The 20,339-nt window shown below is 37.6% G+C and overlaps 1 protein-coding gene across 5 annotated transcripts in view; it reads left to right on the top strand.

The window, feature by feature from the left end:
* kcnq5 (potassium voltage-gated channel subfamily Q member 5) overlaps positions 1 to 20,339 on the top strand; it is a 425,255-nt gene that overhangs the window by 379,923 nt on the left and 24,993 nt on the right. For 3 of the 5 annotated variants that reach the window (XM_008118729.2, XM_062969057.1, XM_062969058.1), the window contains 3 exons: positions 1,555 to 1,650; positions 7,485 to 7,579; positions 10,046 to 10,072. In XM_008118729.2, coding sequence (XP_008116936.1) covers positions 1,555 to 1,650; positions 7,485 to 7,579; positions 10,046 to 10,072 — 218 coding nt within the window. Of the gene's footprint in view, positions 1 to 1,554; positions 1,651 to 7,484; positions 7,580 to 10,045; positions 10,073 to 12,900; positions 12,945 to 20,339 lie in introns of all 5 variants that reach the window. The other 2 variants (XM_062969059.1, XM_016996619.2) reach the window with 2 other exon arrangements.

Genomic DNA, 20,339 nt, shown 5'->3' with positions numbered 1-20,339 from the left:
GGGGGGAAGAAGAAGATGGCGGAAATGGCACACGTCTCTGACGTTACGCGAGCCTAGGAGGAGGAGGCAGGGGGGCGCACGCATGCGGGAGGGAGAGGGTGAGGCACACCCAGAGGGCGTGCTCCCCCGAGCGGGGAGGGGAAAAAAGAAAGAAGCTGCTCATTAGGGCACCTGGATGCGCCTCAACTGCGCCCCCTAGAGGATGGCGCCTTCAGCAACCACGTAGTTTGCCTACTGGTTGAACCGCCCCTGTATTTCCTCCACTAGCATGTGGGAGATGGCACTAGGAATAGACAAAACAATTGTGAAAATCAGTGTCTTACACTTTTCTTTCAGTGGTAATCCCTGTAAAAAGAAGAAACTTTGTGTTCATCCCTTATCCCTCCCATGACCTAAAACCCTTCTTGGAGTGGAACTATATCTTAAACCCCTGAATCCCCAAATCTACTTGAAATACCAAATATTGGTTGGTTTCAAGTATTCATGAAGGGCTGTTGTATGTTTTTCGGGCTGTATGGACATGTTCCAGAAGTATTCTCTCCTGACGTTTCGCTCACATACAACAACCCTGTGATCCCGGCCATGAAAGCCTTCGACAACACATATTCATGAAGGACTTTATCACATGATAGTTGTGTTGCACAGTTGCACTGGGTTAGTTCCATATTTGATCCTTCCTTATCATATGACGTGATCATTCTCCTGTTGTTGTATTACATTTCCATTGTTATTTAATCACAATTTTTCATTTAGGGAAAAAAACATCAATCACTCCAATATCACTGCTGTTCAACTATTGTTTCTGTTGTGATTGTTTCATTCCACTGCAGTTCCAATAAACCAGCAGTCTTGTACTGTGAGTAGGTATGGCTCTTCCCAACCTTGAGAAGATTGAAGTCATACCACTTTACCCTGCTCCACAGGTTTTTTAAATTTAATTTTGGTTTTGGTTTTTTTGCCATAATTGCATAGTTGCACTGCTGTGTAAGAGGGTCACTAGAATCCCCCAATTATGCAGTTAGGGCAGTGCCCTCCATTTGCAAAAACTGTTGAAACAATTGCATATTGCTGTGAGATAACAGACTGGAGTGATAAAGCCTGATAAAAAGCATGGATGCAGTAAGAGATAGGAATATGTACATAATATGTATATGTGATTGCAGATACAGTAGAGTCTCACTTATCCAACATAAACGGGCAGAATGTTGGATAAGCGAATATGTTGGATAATAAGGAGGCATTAAGGAAAAGCCTATTAAACATCAAATTAGGTTATGATTTTACAAATGAAGCACCAAAACATCATGTTAGACAACAAATTTGGCAGAAAAAGTAGTTCAATACGCAGTAATGCTATGTAGTAATTACTGTATTTATGAATTTAGCACCAAAATATCACGATATATTGAAAACATTGCCTCCAAAAATGCGTTGGATAATCCAGAATGTTGGATAAGTGAGTGTTGGATAAGTGAGACTCTACTGTATTGTGTGCTCTTGTTGCTTGTCAAAACTAGTGTCCTGACAAATAATATTTGTTGTACTGTACACCAGGGCATTCTTGGGTCAGGATTTGCATTAAAAGTACAGGAACAGCATCGTCAGAAACATTTTGAAAAAAGAAGGAATCCTGCTGCCAGCTTAATCCAGGTAAGTGGCATAAAATAAGATCTTCAAAAGTACTGCTATTACAATTGTTACTACACTGAGTTCTTTTAATGCAAAGATTATTTAAATAATTTATCATGATGAAACATGTTCAGATGATTTCTTCATGCCAGTTATGTCAAGGACTATAAAAAGTGGAACAAGGTTTCTACGCAGACTAGTAGATAAATACAGTGTTCCCTCATTACTTTGCGGTTCACTTTTTGCGGATTCGCTGTTTCGCAGTTTTTCAATAAACTCTAAAAGACTATTATAAATCACTAGCTGTGCCCAGCCACACGTTGCTGTGGCGTTGTCTGGTGGTGTTGGTGAGAACTTGTTGAGGTAGTGGTGGTATGGAATGTCTTGTTGTATGGTTGTCTTTATGTTTAGTATGCATTTGGTTGTTTGTGTACTGTGAAAGTGGTGAAGGTAGAGGGGGTCTATGTCCCTGTATAGTATGTATACGTTGTCCATGTGTTGTGAATGCTTGGATTGTGTCCTGCTGCATAGTAGAAAGGGTTGGGCTGGATGGCTCTTAGGGGTCTCTCCAAATTCTTGGATTCTATGCTTTTATTATTATTATTATTATTATTATCATCATCATCATCATCATCATCATCATCATCATCATCATCATCATCATCATGTAGAGGCTGGATGGCCATCTGTCAGAAGTGCTTGGATTGTGTCCTCCTGCATGATAGAAGGAAGTTGAGCTGGATGATCCTTAGGGGTCACTCCAAACCTTAGGATTGTATGATGATGTTGTTGTTGTTGTTGTTGTTGTTGTTATTATTATTATTATCATCAACACAACAACGTTGTATGGCACAGCAAACAAGATAGATATGCTGGATTTCGTTTCGCAAAACCACAAGTCGAACACTTCCCAAGTGTCTAGGACTGTGTGATGTATTTTCTGATGATGTGTGCAGATCCCAGTAGGGTGGCCTTTTGCAGTTGGCAGATGGTGATTATTATTATTATTGAGAGGCTGGGTGGCCATCTGTTGGGAGTGCTTGGATTGTGTCCTGCATGGCAGAATTGGGTTGGACTGGATGGCCTTTAGGGGTGTCTCCTAACCATCTGATTCTATGATTCGATTTGTATTATTACTGTGCAGATCTTGGATGGCCATCTGTCAGAAGTGCTTGGTTTGTGTCGTCCTGCATGGTAGAAGGAAGTTGAACTTTAGGGGTGTCTTCTAACCTTATGATTGTATGATGTTCTTCTTATTATTATTATTACAGTAGAGTCTCACTTATCCAACATAAACAGGCGGGAAGAATGTTGGATAAGTGAATATGTTGGATAATAAGGAGAGATTAAGAAAAAGCCTATTAAACATCAAAATAGGTTATGATTTTACAAATAAAGCACCAAAACATCATGTTATGCAACAAATTTGACAGAAAAGTAGTTCATTACACATTAATGCTATGTAGTAATTACTGTATTTACGAATTTAGCACAAAAATATCATGATATATTGAAAACATTGACTACAAAAATGCGTTGGATAATCCAGAACGTTGGATAAGTGAGTGTTGGATAAGTGAGACTCTACTGTATTATTATTGAGAGGCTGGGTGGCCATCTGTTGGGCGTGCTTGGATTGTGTCCTCCATGGCAGAATTGGGTTGGACTGGATTACCACAGTAATTATTTCATATTACAGTAGAATCTCACTTATCTAACATTCGCTTATCAAGTGTTCTGGATTATCCAACGCAGTCTGCCTTTTAGTAGTCAATGTTTTTGTAGTCAATGTTTTAAATTCATTATGATATTTTGGTGCTAAATTTGTAAATACAGTAATTACAACATAGCATTACTGAGCATTGAACTACTTTTTCTGTCAAATTTGTTGTATAACATGATGTTTGGTGCTTAATTTGTATAATCATTACCTAATTTGATGTTTAATCGGCGTTTCCTGAATTCCTTCTTATTATCCAACTTATCCAACGTTCTGCCGGCCTGTTTATGTTGGATAAGTGAGACTCTACTGTATATTTATAATCTTATATTATCTGCTTAGAACTAGATTATATGAGGCCCCTTCTACACAGCTGTATAAAATGCACACTGAAGTGAATTATTTGGCAGTGTGGACTCAAGATAATCCAGTTCAAAGCAGATAATATAAGATTATAAATGGGTAATATAGCTGTGTGGAAGGGCCTTGAGTCTACACTGCCATATAATCCAGTGAAAATCAGATAATCTGTATTTTATAGGCAGTGGGGAAGAGGCCTGAGGCCTAACTGTGCCTGTCCCCTGGGCTGAGTAGGTTGCTAGGAGACCAAGTGGGCAGAGTTCTAACTGGCAGCAATTGGATAAAAGACTATTATTCCTTTCCCTCTAATTAGGACTTTATTTTTCTTTTCTTTTTGTTGTATGAACATAGAGGCATGGATAAGGGGTTGTGTTGCCAAGTTTAGTGTTTCTGGGATGTGTAGTTTTGTTGTTTTGTCCTAGGCTGAATTTTTTTTATCCTTTTATATATATAGATAAAAATTTACAATTTACAGCCTAAGGAAGGGAGGAAGGAGAAGCCGAAAGGACAGAAAAGGAGCCCAGGCGGCAACAGGAGGAGAAGGAGGGGATTTATCAACACACAATTGGTTAATAAAGACTTAAAATAGTGTATAACTACTAAAATAATGTATAAATATTAAAATAAATATAGCGTCCCTACTTCACGGATTTTCACTTATTGTGGGTGGTCCTGGAACCTAACCCCAGCTATAAGTGAGGGAACACTGTACCTTAAAATTGGTTAAATCCAACAGCTGCTTAGGAGTAGAGGCTGGGTTTTGCCTCATGTGTCTTTGGCTCCCCTGCTCAACAACATAGTTGGGTTTTCAAAAAGGAATACTAGTATGTACATGCAACCATAATCATTCAGTATTAGCTTTGTTGAACTGGAGTCTTTAGGTGTAATCCTCCATTGAAATCAACCTAAAAAATCCTGTTGACACCCACAGAGCTCTGTTATGCTTGCCTTTAATATGTTTCATGTGCACAGTTTGGTTCTCATTTAAAAAGAACTACAAGGATTTACGTAATGACATTTACAATATGGGTTTCTTGAAAAACTGATACATAATATTTCATTAATTGAGGGTAGTTCACAGTAACACATATTCATTGCATTTTTAATAGTTGAACTGTGACAGTATGTCAGGAAGTAATGCATTCAGTTTGCATGAAAAGGTATTTGTCCAAAGCATTCAGAACAGCAGTCTGAATGACTGAACGTAATTGTTTTTCCTAAAATAACATTAGAGTGATGGTACTGATGTGTCAAAGTACAATTTACTACCATATTTGATGTTGCAAATGGCTCCCTTACTGAATTATATTTATTTTTTAACACTAGACTTCACTTTGTTGTTGTGAGCTCAGTGATGTATGTTGAATAACTTGGCTTTTTCACACCCAGTTGAATCAAGAGGCATTCTATTCAAAAATTATTATGATGCCTGAATGGATCTCTTTTGTTGTTGCTTGTCTAATGTATATTGTATAAGGGCTCAGAACTACTCCCACTGTGTTTGTTGTTCTTGTTCTCCCTTGCTCTATGTATAGTATCGTTCTTTAGAAAGCCATAAAAAGTCTCCTCTGAAATGTTTTGGCAGACAAACATACTCTCAAATTATGCTGGGTTATGCCCATGAAGTACAACTGCCAAATGTCTTTTTGGGGATCATTCAGATATTTTCCCCAGCTTATCATTTATTCTTGCCTAGGAGGTAACAGTCAGAACATTCCCAGTCACAAACCAAAATGATAACTGGGTGGGAAGGCAACGTGCCACAACTGCTAATATAACACAATTACCAAACGAGTTCTAGGTTCACAAATTCAGTGCAGCTCCTGATCAACACAGATACCTTCCTTTTTATTTGAGACATACGAGAGAGAGAGAGAGAGAGAGAGAGAGAGAGAGAGAGAGAGAGAGAGAGAGCTCCCCAACCCTCAGCAGTACTCTGTTAAAATATCAATGAATGACCAAGGATATGTTTTTTGCTTTTAGGGAGGGAAAAGTATGAATCACCTTTGCCAACGTGTACCTAGAATACAGCTATAGGCTGGTTATGTTCAACTAACCATCTTAGGATAAAGCTTGTGCAAACCACTAATTAATCCCAAACCATGAGTATGACAGGGTAAAATATTGAGTGCAATCTCTTCAGAGGTTTTACCTATAGCTCTTTATTCCCAGAGTTAGCTACTACTATGAATATAGACCAGGCAGGAGAGCCCAAAATGTTATGTTTCCTGAGATGAAACAGCAACTTGCCCCTGTAGCACAGCATTAGTGATGGTGTATCGCTGTCCAAGTTCTTTTGGTACATGAAACAGAAAATCCCACAAGCATTGCTCCCAGTGTTTGCTAGTAGACACATAGTAAGAACTATCTGAGTAACCCATTTAGTGCCCTTTCACGAGATTCAAAATATGCCTAAAGAAGCCATGCCGGATGAACTCAAAGAAAAAACTGGTAAAAGCATTCCTTTTTCACAAAAGCCACATTTCAGAGCTGAATCACAACAGGTGTTTTGGACTCGAACGCCCATCAGACTTGGCCTATGTAACATGACAGTGCTGGTGAGAGTTGGCAAAGTCTTGTCTATGTTTTCAAATCTTCAAGCAACAGTGAAGACATATTCAAAGGCTTTTAACTGTTTCGATACAATCATCTGTCAAAATCATTTTGGAGAACAGATAGTGTTGGTCGGTGTTTATACTTTGCTTAGTACCTAAATTGATACATTTTTCATGTGATATAAATGCCATTTTACACTGAAATGATAGGGGACAATTTTGAAAAGCTTTGAAACACAAATCACTGTTCCAAAATTGTCAACAGGTTGCTCATACAAGTCATAATTATGGGATTTATAAAATGCTTACCAGTGTATACAGGGATATGACCTTGTGAAAACTGCTTTTTCAGGAGCAGTAACCATGCTGAAAAATTGGAGATTTAAAACAAAATTCTGAAAGTGATGTGTGGTTGTTTTAAAAATTCTAAACTGGAATTAATTTTAACTGTTAAGCAAATATTTAGAAAAATTAGACTATATCCAGTAATTTTAAGTCTACCTGTAACAATAGTTTGTATGATATGTTACAAGGTCCAGGATCTGGTCTTCAATTCCTTTATCTTGTTAAGAAGCATTGGTCAAAATTATATTGCAGTACCTGAGACAGTTCCTTTAAAAACTGAGGGACTTGGTATGTAATGCTTTCAAAATACACAAGTACAGCGTTTTTCATCACAGTTCACTTACAAGCATAAAGGGGTTCTGTGAAAATAAGTCACAAGTGAAGTGGTGCAGTTAAATATTTCCATAAAGATGTGATAATAGTGACATTTCCATGAATTGTTTTCTTATACTGTTAAATAGTTGTCACCCAGTGTTCATTGCACTTTGCAGGTATAAGCCTACTAAACTAATTATTTAAACCAGTGGAACAGGTCCTCCATCTTGAATCAAATCCAGAGTTTCCATACCAATAACAGTGCTTCATTTCATATATTGTTGGCTCCTTTGTGCTTTCTATTGTTTCCTCACACCAGGCTACTTGGCGGTTTTATTCTACTGATTCCAGACGAACAAACCTGACAGCCACCTGGCGATATTATGAAAGTATTCTTCCATCCTTCAGGCATGTATCAGTGCTATGAATGATACAAAAAACCCATGATGTTTATTGGTTTACTAATACGCTTTTCCATTTTTGTTTCATCCCCTGCTCCCTCTTGCCTCTTTTTTTCTTTCTTTCTTTCTTTCTTTCTTTACCACCTATTCTGCACATAGTGTGTATGGCGTAGTTATGCTGCTGATGAGAAATCAGTTTCCATTGCTACCTGGAAGCCTCATTTGAAGGCCTTGCATACCTGCAGCCCTACAAAGTAGGTAAAATATGGCAGCTGGTGCTGTACTTTGTCTCTGTTTGAGCTCATAAAAACAGTGTATGGTTTTGCCATGTTCTTTCTCTTTCTCCCCACCCCAACCCATTTCATTGTCTTTTTTTTATTAGGGAGAGCTCAGGTCACAAACTGAGCCAATTACACAGTCTGCAAACATAAGAAAAGTCCTCTCCTTCCCATTTTCTTTTACTTCTGAACTATTCATACAATATGGCAACACAAGGATTTATTTTTTTCAGTTCCTCAGAATTCTGCTGAAAGTTAATTTCTTAACAAACCTAGGCAAATTACCTGTGTTCAACTCAGCTAGTGCTAATTTATCCTACTTAATATAGAGAGGCATTACCTATTCACGATTTATAGCAGCCTATACCTCCTGGCTTCCACTGCATAGTATTTTATCATATTTACTGGGTATACAGATGGAAAAGACAACAGGTTTTCCTTACTTTCCAGCATTAATTCTCAGCTGTCTAAATCGGTACTCTCACTGTAGTCAAAGGGCAACACTAATTTGTACTGCCGAAAGATGTGGCACGTGGCATTTAGATCAGAAAAATGACAAATTCAAGCATTTGGTTTGTGCACAGTAAACAATTTGCTACTGCATTCCTTTTGCAGAGTATTCTGCGTCTTTTTATTAAACAGAAGCTTAAATGTCACCTTGTTATTCTTATTGTCAGTTCAGATCCACATGTTTCCTCTTCTGTGCGAAACATGTAGGAGGGTGTTAGCAACAAAACTCACATATATACACACCAGTCTTATTCAACGTGTTATATTGATAGGAGTGTTTGGTAACGTCCACCTTCAACAAAAGAGATTTGTGGCATTCTACATTATGCTTCTTTGAAAATGCTGATAAAAATATCAACATTTCTTCAGCTACGCTCCTTGGCAAGACAACTGTAGTCAAAGAGACAGCATCCTTCCAGCTGAAGGCAAAATTCGGTCAGCAAAAATACGGTCTGCTCATTTTGGCAGAAATTGTGCATTAAAAATATAAAGTAATCAAACGCTCTCCAGTTGTTATTGTTTTCAGACAATTAAACTTGATAGTAGATATGCTTCTAGGAATTATAGTACAATCAGTTTGGAAGGGATGTATAGTCAACATCTCTATGATAATATATCAGTTTCATTTCCCTAGATACTTATGTAGAAAATCTGAGCCTGAGTATTTTCTGGAAGTGAAATGTACTCAGATATTAGGCTGAGTTACATGCTTCCATATGGTATAACGTTGCCTCATAATTTGAGGGAGGTAGGATTTCATGTCTGTTTAGTAAGTCTACCATCTTGTGTTTTCATATGGATATTTCAAAGATTTATGTTCCTATGTGTAGCTGTAAGAATAGGAATGCATGAAATTACAAACAGAGCCTAAACTATCTTCCTATAACCTTGGAGCCTCCCTGTTTTTCCCCACATACACACGTCTCTTCTGTGTAGCCAAGACGTTATTGGATGTTAAACCTCTTGAGTAACAGGACACAAAGCTATATGTATGGCTTAACACAAACAGACATAGAACCAAACACTGTTTCAAAGCATAGGGTTGTGGAGATTATATGTCTTCCTAGTTTGTCTACCCATCTTTTCATTCTCTTGCAAATGAATGGGCTCAGAAAACTGATTTGTGTATTTCAAAGAATTGCTATGAATACAGCTCACAATTAATCAATTGCTGGAAGCAAATATTCAAAAATATATTTAAAAATTCAAACAGATTTTAGAGAAAATTTTGCAGATAGCAGAAAAATTCATTGACATTTTAATCCTTAATTATACTGAAGGATACTGGATTGGGCTCAGAATTGCTCCTCTGAAAACAGAAGGACCCTTTCTGCATTTGGAAATAATCACAAAGCCCTTTAGAAAAAAGTGCTTCATAGCAGTATCTCCCTTTAGTCCCTAGCACCTCATCTTATTTTCCATGGCTGTCCCAAACATATTTTCAGGAGCAGAAAGAAGTGGGGAGGTTTAATATATTTTAAACAGATAGGACTATTTAAAATATATTAAGGTGCAGTTTAGACCAAGGGAAATGGTGCCCTGGAATAAACAGAATCAATCCTTTGATGTCATATCTCTATTCCAGCTGTTAAGTTTAATTTATATAACTCAAAGTAGCCTACAATTTCTATTCTTTGGATATGACCACTGCATTTTGCCTAATATGCGCTTTGCCAACTCACCCCATGGCTGTGCATACGAAGCCCATGAGCATGCATTGGTATGTTCTTGGAATATGTTTCTGGTATCACTGTCATTATATGAATGATGTTGCTTGTTTTATAAAATGTTATTAAACCTATTAATTTAATTAACAAATGCAATTCAGTGTTTATGAAACAGTATTTATAACTATATCGTGATGGTTACTACCAGCATAACAAATTTCTTTCTTCCTCAAATGTTCTCTCTTCCCTTCACTGAAACATGAAGGAAAGAACAAGGTGAAGCATCGAGCAGGTTTGTGGTGTTTCTATATGTTTTTAAATAAATCTTAACATAATTTCAGAAAGTGTGCACATCTTTGAGAGGGCACGCTCAAAATATACTAGTGCAATGCTGTGAATAAAAACTATACTGGGATCTAATTATAGGAATGACAATACAAATAATAAAGTTTTAATGTTTGTTGCAAAGGGGATCAAACACTGTCCAATAGATGCTCAGCAACTTTTCCCAACTTAATATTTAGATTCTGCTGTAACAGAGTAGACTAGGAGCAGACTGCTATTCTATGATGCAATGTAATAGATGCAAGAAAGAACCGTATTGAGAGCCAAAGAAATCAGAACTTGAAAGATCTTCTGTAACAGAAACTGAAAACAAGTGTATAGAAAGGAAGTCACAACTTGTTTGTTGATGCATGTTTAAAACATTTCAAAATCTACAAAGTGGTTTATTTTATTACATAAGTAAGAAGACTATGTCTGGATCTGTCTTTATATGACTATAACTTGAAAGGAGGATTTATATGTTTATACATGCTAAGTAGTTATGAGACTTTTCTTTTTCTGCCTTCTGTAACTTTGCTACTGTGATTGGCTAAAAACAGAGAGGCAGGCATCTTTTGCCTGTCCTGCTAATCAAATGTCTGAATTAGGCCCCCTTGGAGAAAATGGAGCCATTTCCACATGCCACCATTCTCTTACTGCATGGCTTGAAAACAGTAAGATTTTGAGCAATGAGGAAACTTTGAAGTACCCTGTTCTATGAAGTACAATAGGCATTATCAAACAGTTCTACTACAACAGAGTTTTGATCTAACAGGGACCCTTGCATCTGACAATATTAGCCCACATAATACCATTTCCAGCAATTGCCTGGATATGTGTTTGTGGGAGTTTGTAAGTGTGGCATAAAAGATGATGGTTTCTCCATACCTCACAACCTCTGAGGATGCCTGCCATAGATGTGGGTGGGTGAAACATCAGGAGAGAATACTTCTGGAACATGGCCCGGAAAATATACAACAACCCTGTGATCCCGGCCATGAAAGCCTTCGACAACACGATGGCCACTTTCTTTGTATTGCCACCTGCATTGGACAATCAGGAGTATGTTACCTTTAACCTTTGATGAGACTGAGGATACACTTAACTTTCACAAATTAGTCTAATTACTTACAAAAGCAACAAAGGCAAAATTCATGCAGTAGCTGAGGATCACTGGTTTAGTTTCACACTGGTCCAAAAACCTGCAAATACCAAAAACATATGAGCAAGGTAAATGACACCCTCACATGAACTTCACCATCTTTAGATTCTAAGATATCAGTCCTAAAAACAGATAGCCAGGTTTGAATTTGAATTTCTATCCTTTGGTGGAAAAGATTATATAAATTATTATTATTATTATTATTATTATTATTATTATTATTATTATTATTATTACTACTACTACTACTACTACTATTTGGACCATCTTAATTTGATGGGTAGTAATTTTTTACCCATGTTTTGAATTTATTTAGTGATCATCTTCTCTTAGAGTAATGGAAAGGTTGGATACGATATTTTGCTCAAGATGGGATTTGGGAGTGTGTTTTTCCATCACTAACTGTTAGGAAGTTCAAGCATGGATCCTATGCACTTTCTCCTAAAATCTTTCAGAATTCCATTAGTTTCATTAGTTCCACAGAAACATAACTACTTTTTATTGAATGCACTATGAATAAATTAAATTGATACATATAGTTATGTAATCAATTATTATTACTACTATTATTGTTTCAATGCCATACATCTATTATCATAACAATAAAAATTAGAATAGCATTTATGATGTTTCCATGCTGCCTTTTGAATTTACTCACAAAAGCCCCCCAAATTGTCATCAGCCCCATCTACACTGCCATGTAATGCAGTCTGAACTGCATTATAATGGTCAGTGTAGACCAGTGGTTTTCAACCTTTGAGCCTCCAGGTATTTTGGATTTCAACTCCCAGAAATCCCAGGCATCTTACCAGCTGTTAGGAACTGTGTGAGCTGAAGTCCAATACACCTGGAGGCCCAAAGATTGAGAACCACTGGTGTAGACTCATATAATGCAGATTAGGCTGAATTGAACTGGATTATATGAGTATACTGCCATATAATCCAATTCGGTGCAGTTAACCTGCATTCTAAAACTGGATTATATACTAGTGGAGATGGAGCCATGGAGTCAATTTTAATTTTTACGTCATCATCAGTCATCATCATCATTTTTGACATGTATACTCCAACGACTTCTAGGTGACATTGTTAAAAACTGAATTTTCACATTCATACTGTAAAAAGGATTAATACACATTTTCATGCATTTTCGTTGTATAATAAACAGTCAGCAAGAGCATTCTATTTTCTTCATCATTTATCCTTTCAGGCATACTCTTCTTTTTAAATTCATATTTAGCCTTTAAAATAAGTGATCTTTTTATTTGTTGTTATTGTCTTAAAATTATTTATGCTTTGTATTGCGCATCTTAGCAAAGTAGGAGCTTTCCCTGGATTAGAAACCCCTCAGTTTCTTCCCCATTCTTTGTATTTCTTTTTGTCCTTCCCCCCTTTAAAAAGAACACATCGATCCTTTTAAAAAATAACAGCAGCAATAGCCTTAGTATCCATATCCTCATAATACACCTTCCAAGTTTAAAGTAGCTTTAATGGCTATGCAGGAGATAGGAAAACACATACACATGCATTCACTCTCTCTCTGTGTCTACCATTGGTCATGCTAGCTGCTAGCACTTCTGTGGGTTGAAGTCCAACAATATATAGAATTCTTTTTTTCATTTAATTCCCAACAGACTATGGCGTCAGCTCGGAGACAGTGATTCTCCCAAGCCACAAAGTGAGTGAAAGTGGGGGTTCAATCTTAAAGACTAACCCAAACAAATGATCCCGTGAGAAATACTTGGGGAAGAGCGGGTAAAGGAGTAGGACACACTTAACAGTAGCTCTTAAAGCAGGATATAAATTTATTATTTTTTTCGCCTTTACACACAATGTGATTGCAACATATGACAGCCTTTTTAGGTTTCATGAGAAATCTTTGATTTTGATGTGCTTCGTGGCAACTGCTCTTTTTGGCAAATCTAATATGCTTCTTTTATGAATATTCAGGAAAGGCCAATAGTGATTCCTGGTGATAGCTTTCTAGGCATAAGGTTTTTTTATTCAGTAATCAAACATACATAGCAGATGCCAGTAGTCAAACAGTGCCTTGGAACATCTATGTAATCTTAAGTCTTTCTGCAAACAAATAAGTAATTAATATTAACAGTCAACTCTGAAATGCGCCTAATAGGTTTTGTTTCCTCATTTCACCTGAAGTTGAATATTTAAAACTGATAGATTTCATGTTTTTATGGGAAACAACATGAATTATTATATGAAGGCAGTAGGAAACATGTCAAAAAGTTCTTCAAGTGTTTCACATGTCTTAGATTGCATACAATATCTCACATACAAATGATGAGTCAATTAAAATGTCTACAAATTTTACTTACAATTCATTTTTGCAAGATTGTTTAGGGAGTATTAGAACTTGTATCCCACCTAAACCTCATGTCAAGACCTTTATAAATAACTTAAAACAGTTAGCCAAATATATTGTTTTATTATGTTAGGGAAGGAAGTTTATACTATCTTGTTATATTGAAATAATACAGCACGACTCCCATATCCATGGGGGATATGTTCCAAGACCCATATCCCATGGATAACGGAAACCATGGAAAATAGTAACCCTTATATTTTGATTATACTTGGGCTGGAAGCATATCCTAGAATTGCAATGGAGGACCTAGAGAACCCACAAACTTCCAAGGGAGGGGGATATTCTTCATTTATTTACTTTATTCGCTCCCTTAAGTCCCTATATTGGGAGAAAGGTGGGATAAAAATAAAGTAAATAAATAAATATTATTTGCAGTGGGGTAAGTGATATGTGGACATCAAATCTGGATAAGGGGGTCATACTGTACATTCTAATCGTAAGCATGTATTTCCAAAGTTATAATTGTACACTTTAGTAGACTGATAAGAAAGACTAATGTGATGGCTCGTTGGGATGAGAATTCTCATATTCAAAATTCTGATTGCTTTTTGGCCTATTAAACATGGCTCGTTACTTCATTGCTTGTTAAGAGAAAAGGACATTGGTAGTGATCTGAGACAGCTTATGTGGAAAACCTAACCCTTCCCTCACATGGAATGCTTAGTAATATGATCCTCTATTTCCCCTCACTCCTAGTAAGCTTTATAGTAATAAACAGAAGCTCTTCAGGATGTACACCTCTCGGAAACATAGGTATCCAGCATCCTGTTTGTTCACATGATAACTGGGAATGCCAACTAACAGGTGCATGAAGAGTTTCATTTCCCCTTCTTAATGCTTTACCGTTTTTGACTTCTCAAAGGGTTCTTTCATGATTTGGGCTGGGTTCCCTTTCCCCCTTTCACCACAACTGCTTGTAATTTTCCTTGTTGCTTGCTGCCTGCAATTTTATAGCAAATTAGCAATCGATCAAGCAATGAATCAATCAATCATTAATCCTGTTATAATTTTGGGTAGCAGTGCCTTAAACTCCCACGGACTGGGATAACTGCAGAGTTGTAGTATACCTTTGGTTAAGATTATTTGTGCTTCTTTCTGATGTGCTCAAGCTAAGGATCTGATATGCTTGAGCTTGTGGAAGAGTCAAGCAACTATATTTTCCTGAGTCAAAAGGACTGTCTTAGTAGGACTGCACAGGCATTCCCTGAGTTACAAACATCTGATAAAAAAAGACTTGTAGTTAACGGAGGTGAGACAACAGGAAATGAGAGAAATCTACCCTAAGGAAGGGAAATTCACTCTTGAAAGAGTTATTATGGAGAAAAGATGTCTCCACTGAAGCTTTATCACCAATCCTTGTTTCCACAACAAGTCATTTTTTTCAAAATCCAATTATCACAGGGACAAAAAGTGAGGTGAATTCTTCTGAACATGGGGACACAGACGGCAAAACAAACACCACAGAGGTGTTTACTCTTCCCTATGCTATCCAAAGCTAAAAATATTTATATCTGGCTGGAGTTACACTAAAGAGTACCTGTTCCGACTTACAAATTCAGCTTATGAACAAACCTACAGAACCTATCATGTTCGTAACTTGGGGACTGCCTTACTATGTTTTCATAGTATGGTTAAGAGTATATAAGCACAAACTATCACTTACAAAACTATATGGGTAGTATAAATTCTGGAAATTCGCAAAGAATTTTTCACATGTTGGAAATATGGTGGAAAAGTTTACAGCATAGCATATTTTCTGCAGCTGGAATCTATTGACTTCTTTGTCACTTACCCAAAATAGTAATTCCTGATTGTGGTTCTCCTGGGGAAAATCTGTTGATCTCTGCCAAAAAACTAGTTATATCTATTTTTTGTAAGACATTAATCTCAGATCAAAATGACTCTTGAGACAAAGAATCATGGGGAAATGGAAAATAACACTGGATATTTCACTTGTTTACAATCTTATCATAGACAGTCTGTTTATAGCATTTAAAAATTCATAAGAAAACAAATAAGAACAAATTTTGGTCATTGTCATGTATGCACTTCAAGCATGGGTTTTAATGGATTCTGTCCTAAAGTCTGATTTACTTATGCACTAATAGCATAATAAATGCTTGAAAACAAAGTCTGGAAGCAGACTAAGTAAGCAGAACACAAGGTTTTCATCACACTTTTGGAGCAACACCTACGTATCACCACCTTTATAGCTTGTCATCTTGAGGTGAGAAGTAAATGGAATAACAGAGCAACTTCCATATAATTGAATTTTCTGAGTTTACTTATGTTACCCTGTCCTAAAAAGATTGAGTTCGATTCAGCAGAATTAATGGTATCCTGGCCTTTTTTCCTTTGCAGTCCTGCAGTGATACCACAGTGACCTCTAGCGTATTCAAATGATAAAGGGAAACATCACAAAAAGTTCATATGTACAGATATGTGTATGTATACTTCAAGTCGCCTGTTCTATGTGCCTTTTAAGTTTGACTGTTGCATTTCAGCAACCCCAAGAATTTTATACGGTTTCCTTTGGCAAAAAACCCCTCAAAGGTGAATTTGTCAGTTCCTTCCTCTGAAATATATCCTACAGCACCGGTGGCCATTGGCAGTCTCTGGTGCTTTTAGAACAGAGCTTTCCAAACATTTCATATTACACACTGCAGCTGACACATAATAATATAATATAATAAAACCTTATTTCCATTCCGCCCTATCTCCCTGAAGGGACTCGGTGGAGTCCAACAAACAACGGCATACACTCAATGCCTTCAAAAACATATAAATATTGGCATAAAACCCCAACAAGATCCCATGTTGGAATCACAGACACCTTAAAGGGCCAGACTTAAAAGTGTCTTCAAAACAGAGTTTATTGAAACCAAAGGAAAAGGACGCAGGGATACTTAAATGCAGTTCCACTGGTCAAAAACTCAAAAACTCAAACCAGACCTGGCCCAAAAGGTAAACAGAAATGTAATCCAGATCAACTGAATGCAAAAAGCAAGGTGCTCTAAGGCAAAACAAAAGGCACAGTACACAAATGGTTAACAGAGGGAGTTGCAAGAAGAGAAGTGTTGTCAGCCAAAGTCCAAGGTCGAAGCAGGAGGAATCCAAAGCAGCTTTGCTCCAGTGTTTGCAGAAGCAGCGTCTCCAGCCAAACCGGTTCAGGTCCAAACTGCAGATCAGAGTCCAACACCGAACATGAAACAGGCAGCAGCAAGACTACAAGAAACTTTCCCAATACACAGCACCCAGCACATTACCACCTTACCTTCTGCAAAGACCCCTCACCCCTGAACCTACTTTTATCTACAAACCATCATCAGAGGATGAACTGACCACCGCCCCATAACCATCTCCTACAGCTGCTCCCAGCTCTTCACATGAATTCCTTTGACTCTCCCTCCAATTCCTCCATCTCCTGTCAAGACTTAGATCCCCCCAAGAATCAGTTGGATCCCCTGATTGCCAGTCTTCACTCCCAGAGAACCCCATAAAGGTATCACTAGTTGTTGGTGCCTCACAAATAGCTTGCACTTCTCTTATCTTAGTCCAGTCCATGGTGTCTCCTTCTTCTCCTTCACTCATTGACCCATCATTCCCAGAGAATCCCTCAAACAACTCTTCATCTGTAGGTGCTGTAAGTATGTCCCGGATCTTCTTTCTCTGCTGCTCATCATCGGATTCCTGCTCCCGAGTAACCCTTTTTCCCCTTCTGGCACCCATACTACTATTTGTAACATTACTCACAGGCTCTACTACAACATCCCACATATTAATACAGCGTAAAAAACCTAACATCAAATTTAACCTAATATCAGCGAATTGAGTATGACATCAATAACCTAAACCAATGTAGTCAGACAGAATCAGACAAGAATTATATAGTGACATAAAATCTAAATGTTCACAGTAATTTACAAAAGCCAACTGAAGTTCAGGTTACCCTGTCCTACAAAGATTGAATTCAATTCAGCAGAATTAATGGTATCCTGGCTGTTTTCCTAACGTGTCACAATGGAAAGTTCTGCTTTAGGGTGTATATAGGTAAAAGAAATCAAAAGAGAAAAACAACAACTCATTCTTAAATAGGAGAGATAATTTGAATCTAATGTTTTCCAGACAAATTTAGACAAATATCAAAACATATCAAGTCTCCTAGTTTTGTGGAGGATGTTACATTTTAATTCATTAATTATACTCAAATTTTAATGCTAGATTACATTTAGAAAATAATCCTAAGGAAATTTTCAAAAGGTACAAGCAGATTTCTATTTTTGAATAAGTTTCCCAGTCTACTTCAATATTTAAAAAAATACATTTAAACCATACTAAATAATTGTGCTTTTTGGAGTTACTTAGGAAGGTGAAATTATGCAAACATTAAACTCTACTATCGTTTTCTTATCTTTACTTCTGTTATACAGAGGAAGGCACTGAGATTAATACTCCTGTATCATGTACAGTTGCTTGAGGGATATGTATCAAAACTCCAGCATTTCCTTTTGCACGCTGCTGCTTCTTAGACTTATCAGCTGAATTCCCACAGATGAGAGAAATGTTTTCAGATGGAATTTTAAATCCACTAGTAAGCTGGATATAAAACTATAACATGAAACAAATTTAAGATGGGCTATATCAAAGGCAAAGGACCATTACTCAGGGGTAAGGATTTAACCCCTTCCTCGATAGTCTCATTATATAAACTGAGGCCAGAAAGTGAGAGCAAACATGGCAGTAGGAAATATTTCAGATAAACATCTACTGCTCTTTGGATACATCCTTGTTAATATGAGCAACCGAGGATAATTAATCTGACATCGAGCAGATAGAAATTGAAAAAGCTTGTTTTGTGCCTTAAAACATACACACATACACATCTCTACAAGCTGTGTTAGAAGCACACTGTTGTAACTGATAGGATGGAACCAGTGGTAGCTGACGGCTTCTCTGTTAGTGAAGCAATGAATCAATTCCAGGTTTTAGTCTGAACCTTAAAGAAGATATGCAAAGTGCTGTATCTTTTCCCTACAATAGCTCTAGTATATTGGATAGTTCCTTTGAATCTCAGGCTAAAACACATAATTGATTTCCTGCCCCATTGACAGGGAAACACTAGCCATTACTGGACAGAAAATTGGATATTATATTCCTCTCATTTACTGGGTCGGCTCCCTATGAGCTTTTCTAATGGAAATCTAGTCTTGACCCTAGATAATCGAAACTGCTTAAAGCACATGAAATAGCACCGTTATAGTTCTGCTAGAGTTCATTAAGTATGGCACAAGATTGCTAAATTCTGGCTGTTTTAACTACATTCCTTTAATGACTGTAATCTGTACTCAGGCCACTCATCATGGCAATGGGAAATTTGGATGTGAGCCTCTCTATTTTAACCATAAAACTGCACACATTAAAGAACACAGTCTCTTGTCTTTATTAACTTCTATTTCCAAATTCTTCTTCTAGCTGGACAACTAGTTCCACAGCTACCCATTTTACTAAATCAGGTCTATCTTCTCTACACATTTCCTCACATTTGTAATTATTTATTATAATTTATTTTATTTTGCTTTTAAGTTATAGTCCTGGAAGCAGTCCCCACCTATGCAGTGACTGAAATACAAAAAGGAAGCTAAAAGCCAGAAGTAATAAAAAATCCCTACAACACCTGGGAATAAAATTATATGTGAAAAGATGGGGGATTTTGCCTACTACTAAAAGGTAGATAAGGAGCCCCGGTGGCGGAGTGTGTAAAAGCACTGAGCTGGAGACCGAAAGGTCCCAGGTTCAAGCCCCGGGAGTGGCGTGAGCGGCCGCTGTTAGCTCCAGCTCCTGCCAACCTAGCAGTTCGAAAACATGCCAGTGTGAGTAGATCAATACTCCGGTGGGAAGGTAACGGCGCTCCGTGCAGTCATGACAGCCACATGACCTTGGAGGTGTCTCTACGGACAACGCCAGCTCTTCGGCTTAGAAATGGAGATGAGCACTAACCCCCAGAGTCAGAAATGACTGGACTTAACGTCAGGGGAAAACCTTTACCTACCTTTACCTAAAAGGTAGATCCCTAATGAGTATTTCACATGGGGAACACTGTCACCAAAAAGACTCCTTTTATGATAGTCATTTGTCTTTGGCTTTCCTCTAACGTTAGTAATACAGAAATTATATATTAATGTATAAATAATCGGTGATATGTTCTGACCATGCTTTTTGTTTATAGCCCTCAGCAATGGCATTGACTGGCAAGACAATATAACTGAAGGTACAGGAGAATCTGGTCAAGTCACCCCAAGGTCAGACTTAGGGTGGCTCTACACTGACCTATTATCCAGAGCAATCTGGCACAGTTTATACAGCTGCCACCACCCCTGGGCACCCAGAAGTGATGTTGGACAGAACAACAAGGGGGAGAGAAGGAATCATATTCTCCTCTCCCCCATCTTCTCAAATTGTCCAGTTGCCCTGGCCAATATCACTGCAGGTAATGGCCAACCACCAGGATCTGTGTCATACCTGGAGACTGCTACAACAAGGAGAATGAGAGGTGATGATAAGTATCATCCCTTATCTGTGGGTCACCCTACTCTAGGAAACATGGGATGGCAGTGTAAACAGTTGCAGTCAGTTCTGTCTCAGAACCAGTCCAACTATTTACATGGTCCCAACATCACAGGTTGTTCT

The sequence above is a fragment of the Anolis carolinensis genome, chromosome 1 (assembly GCF_035594765.1).
Source record: "Anolis carolinensis isolate JA03-04 chromosome 1, rAnoCar3.1.pri, whole genome shotgun sequence".
In the NCBI taxonomy this organism is placed as follows: domain Eukaryota; kingdom Metazoa; phylum Chordata; class Lepidosauria; order Squamata; family Dactyloidae; genus Anolis; species Anolis carolinensis.
The sequence above is the reverse complement of the archived record's forward strand: the minus strand, read 5'-3'. Positions and strand labels throughout refer to the sequence as shown.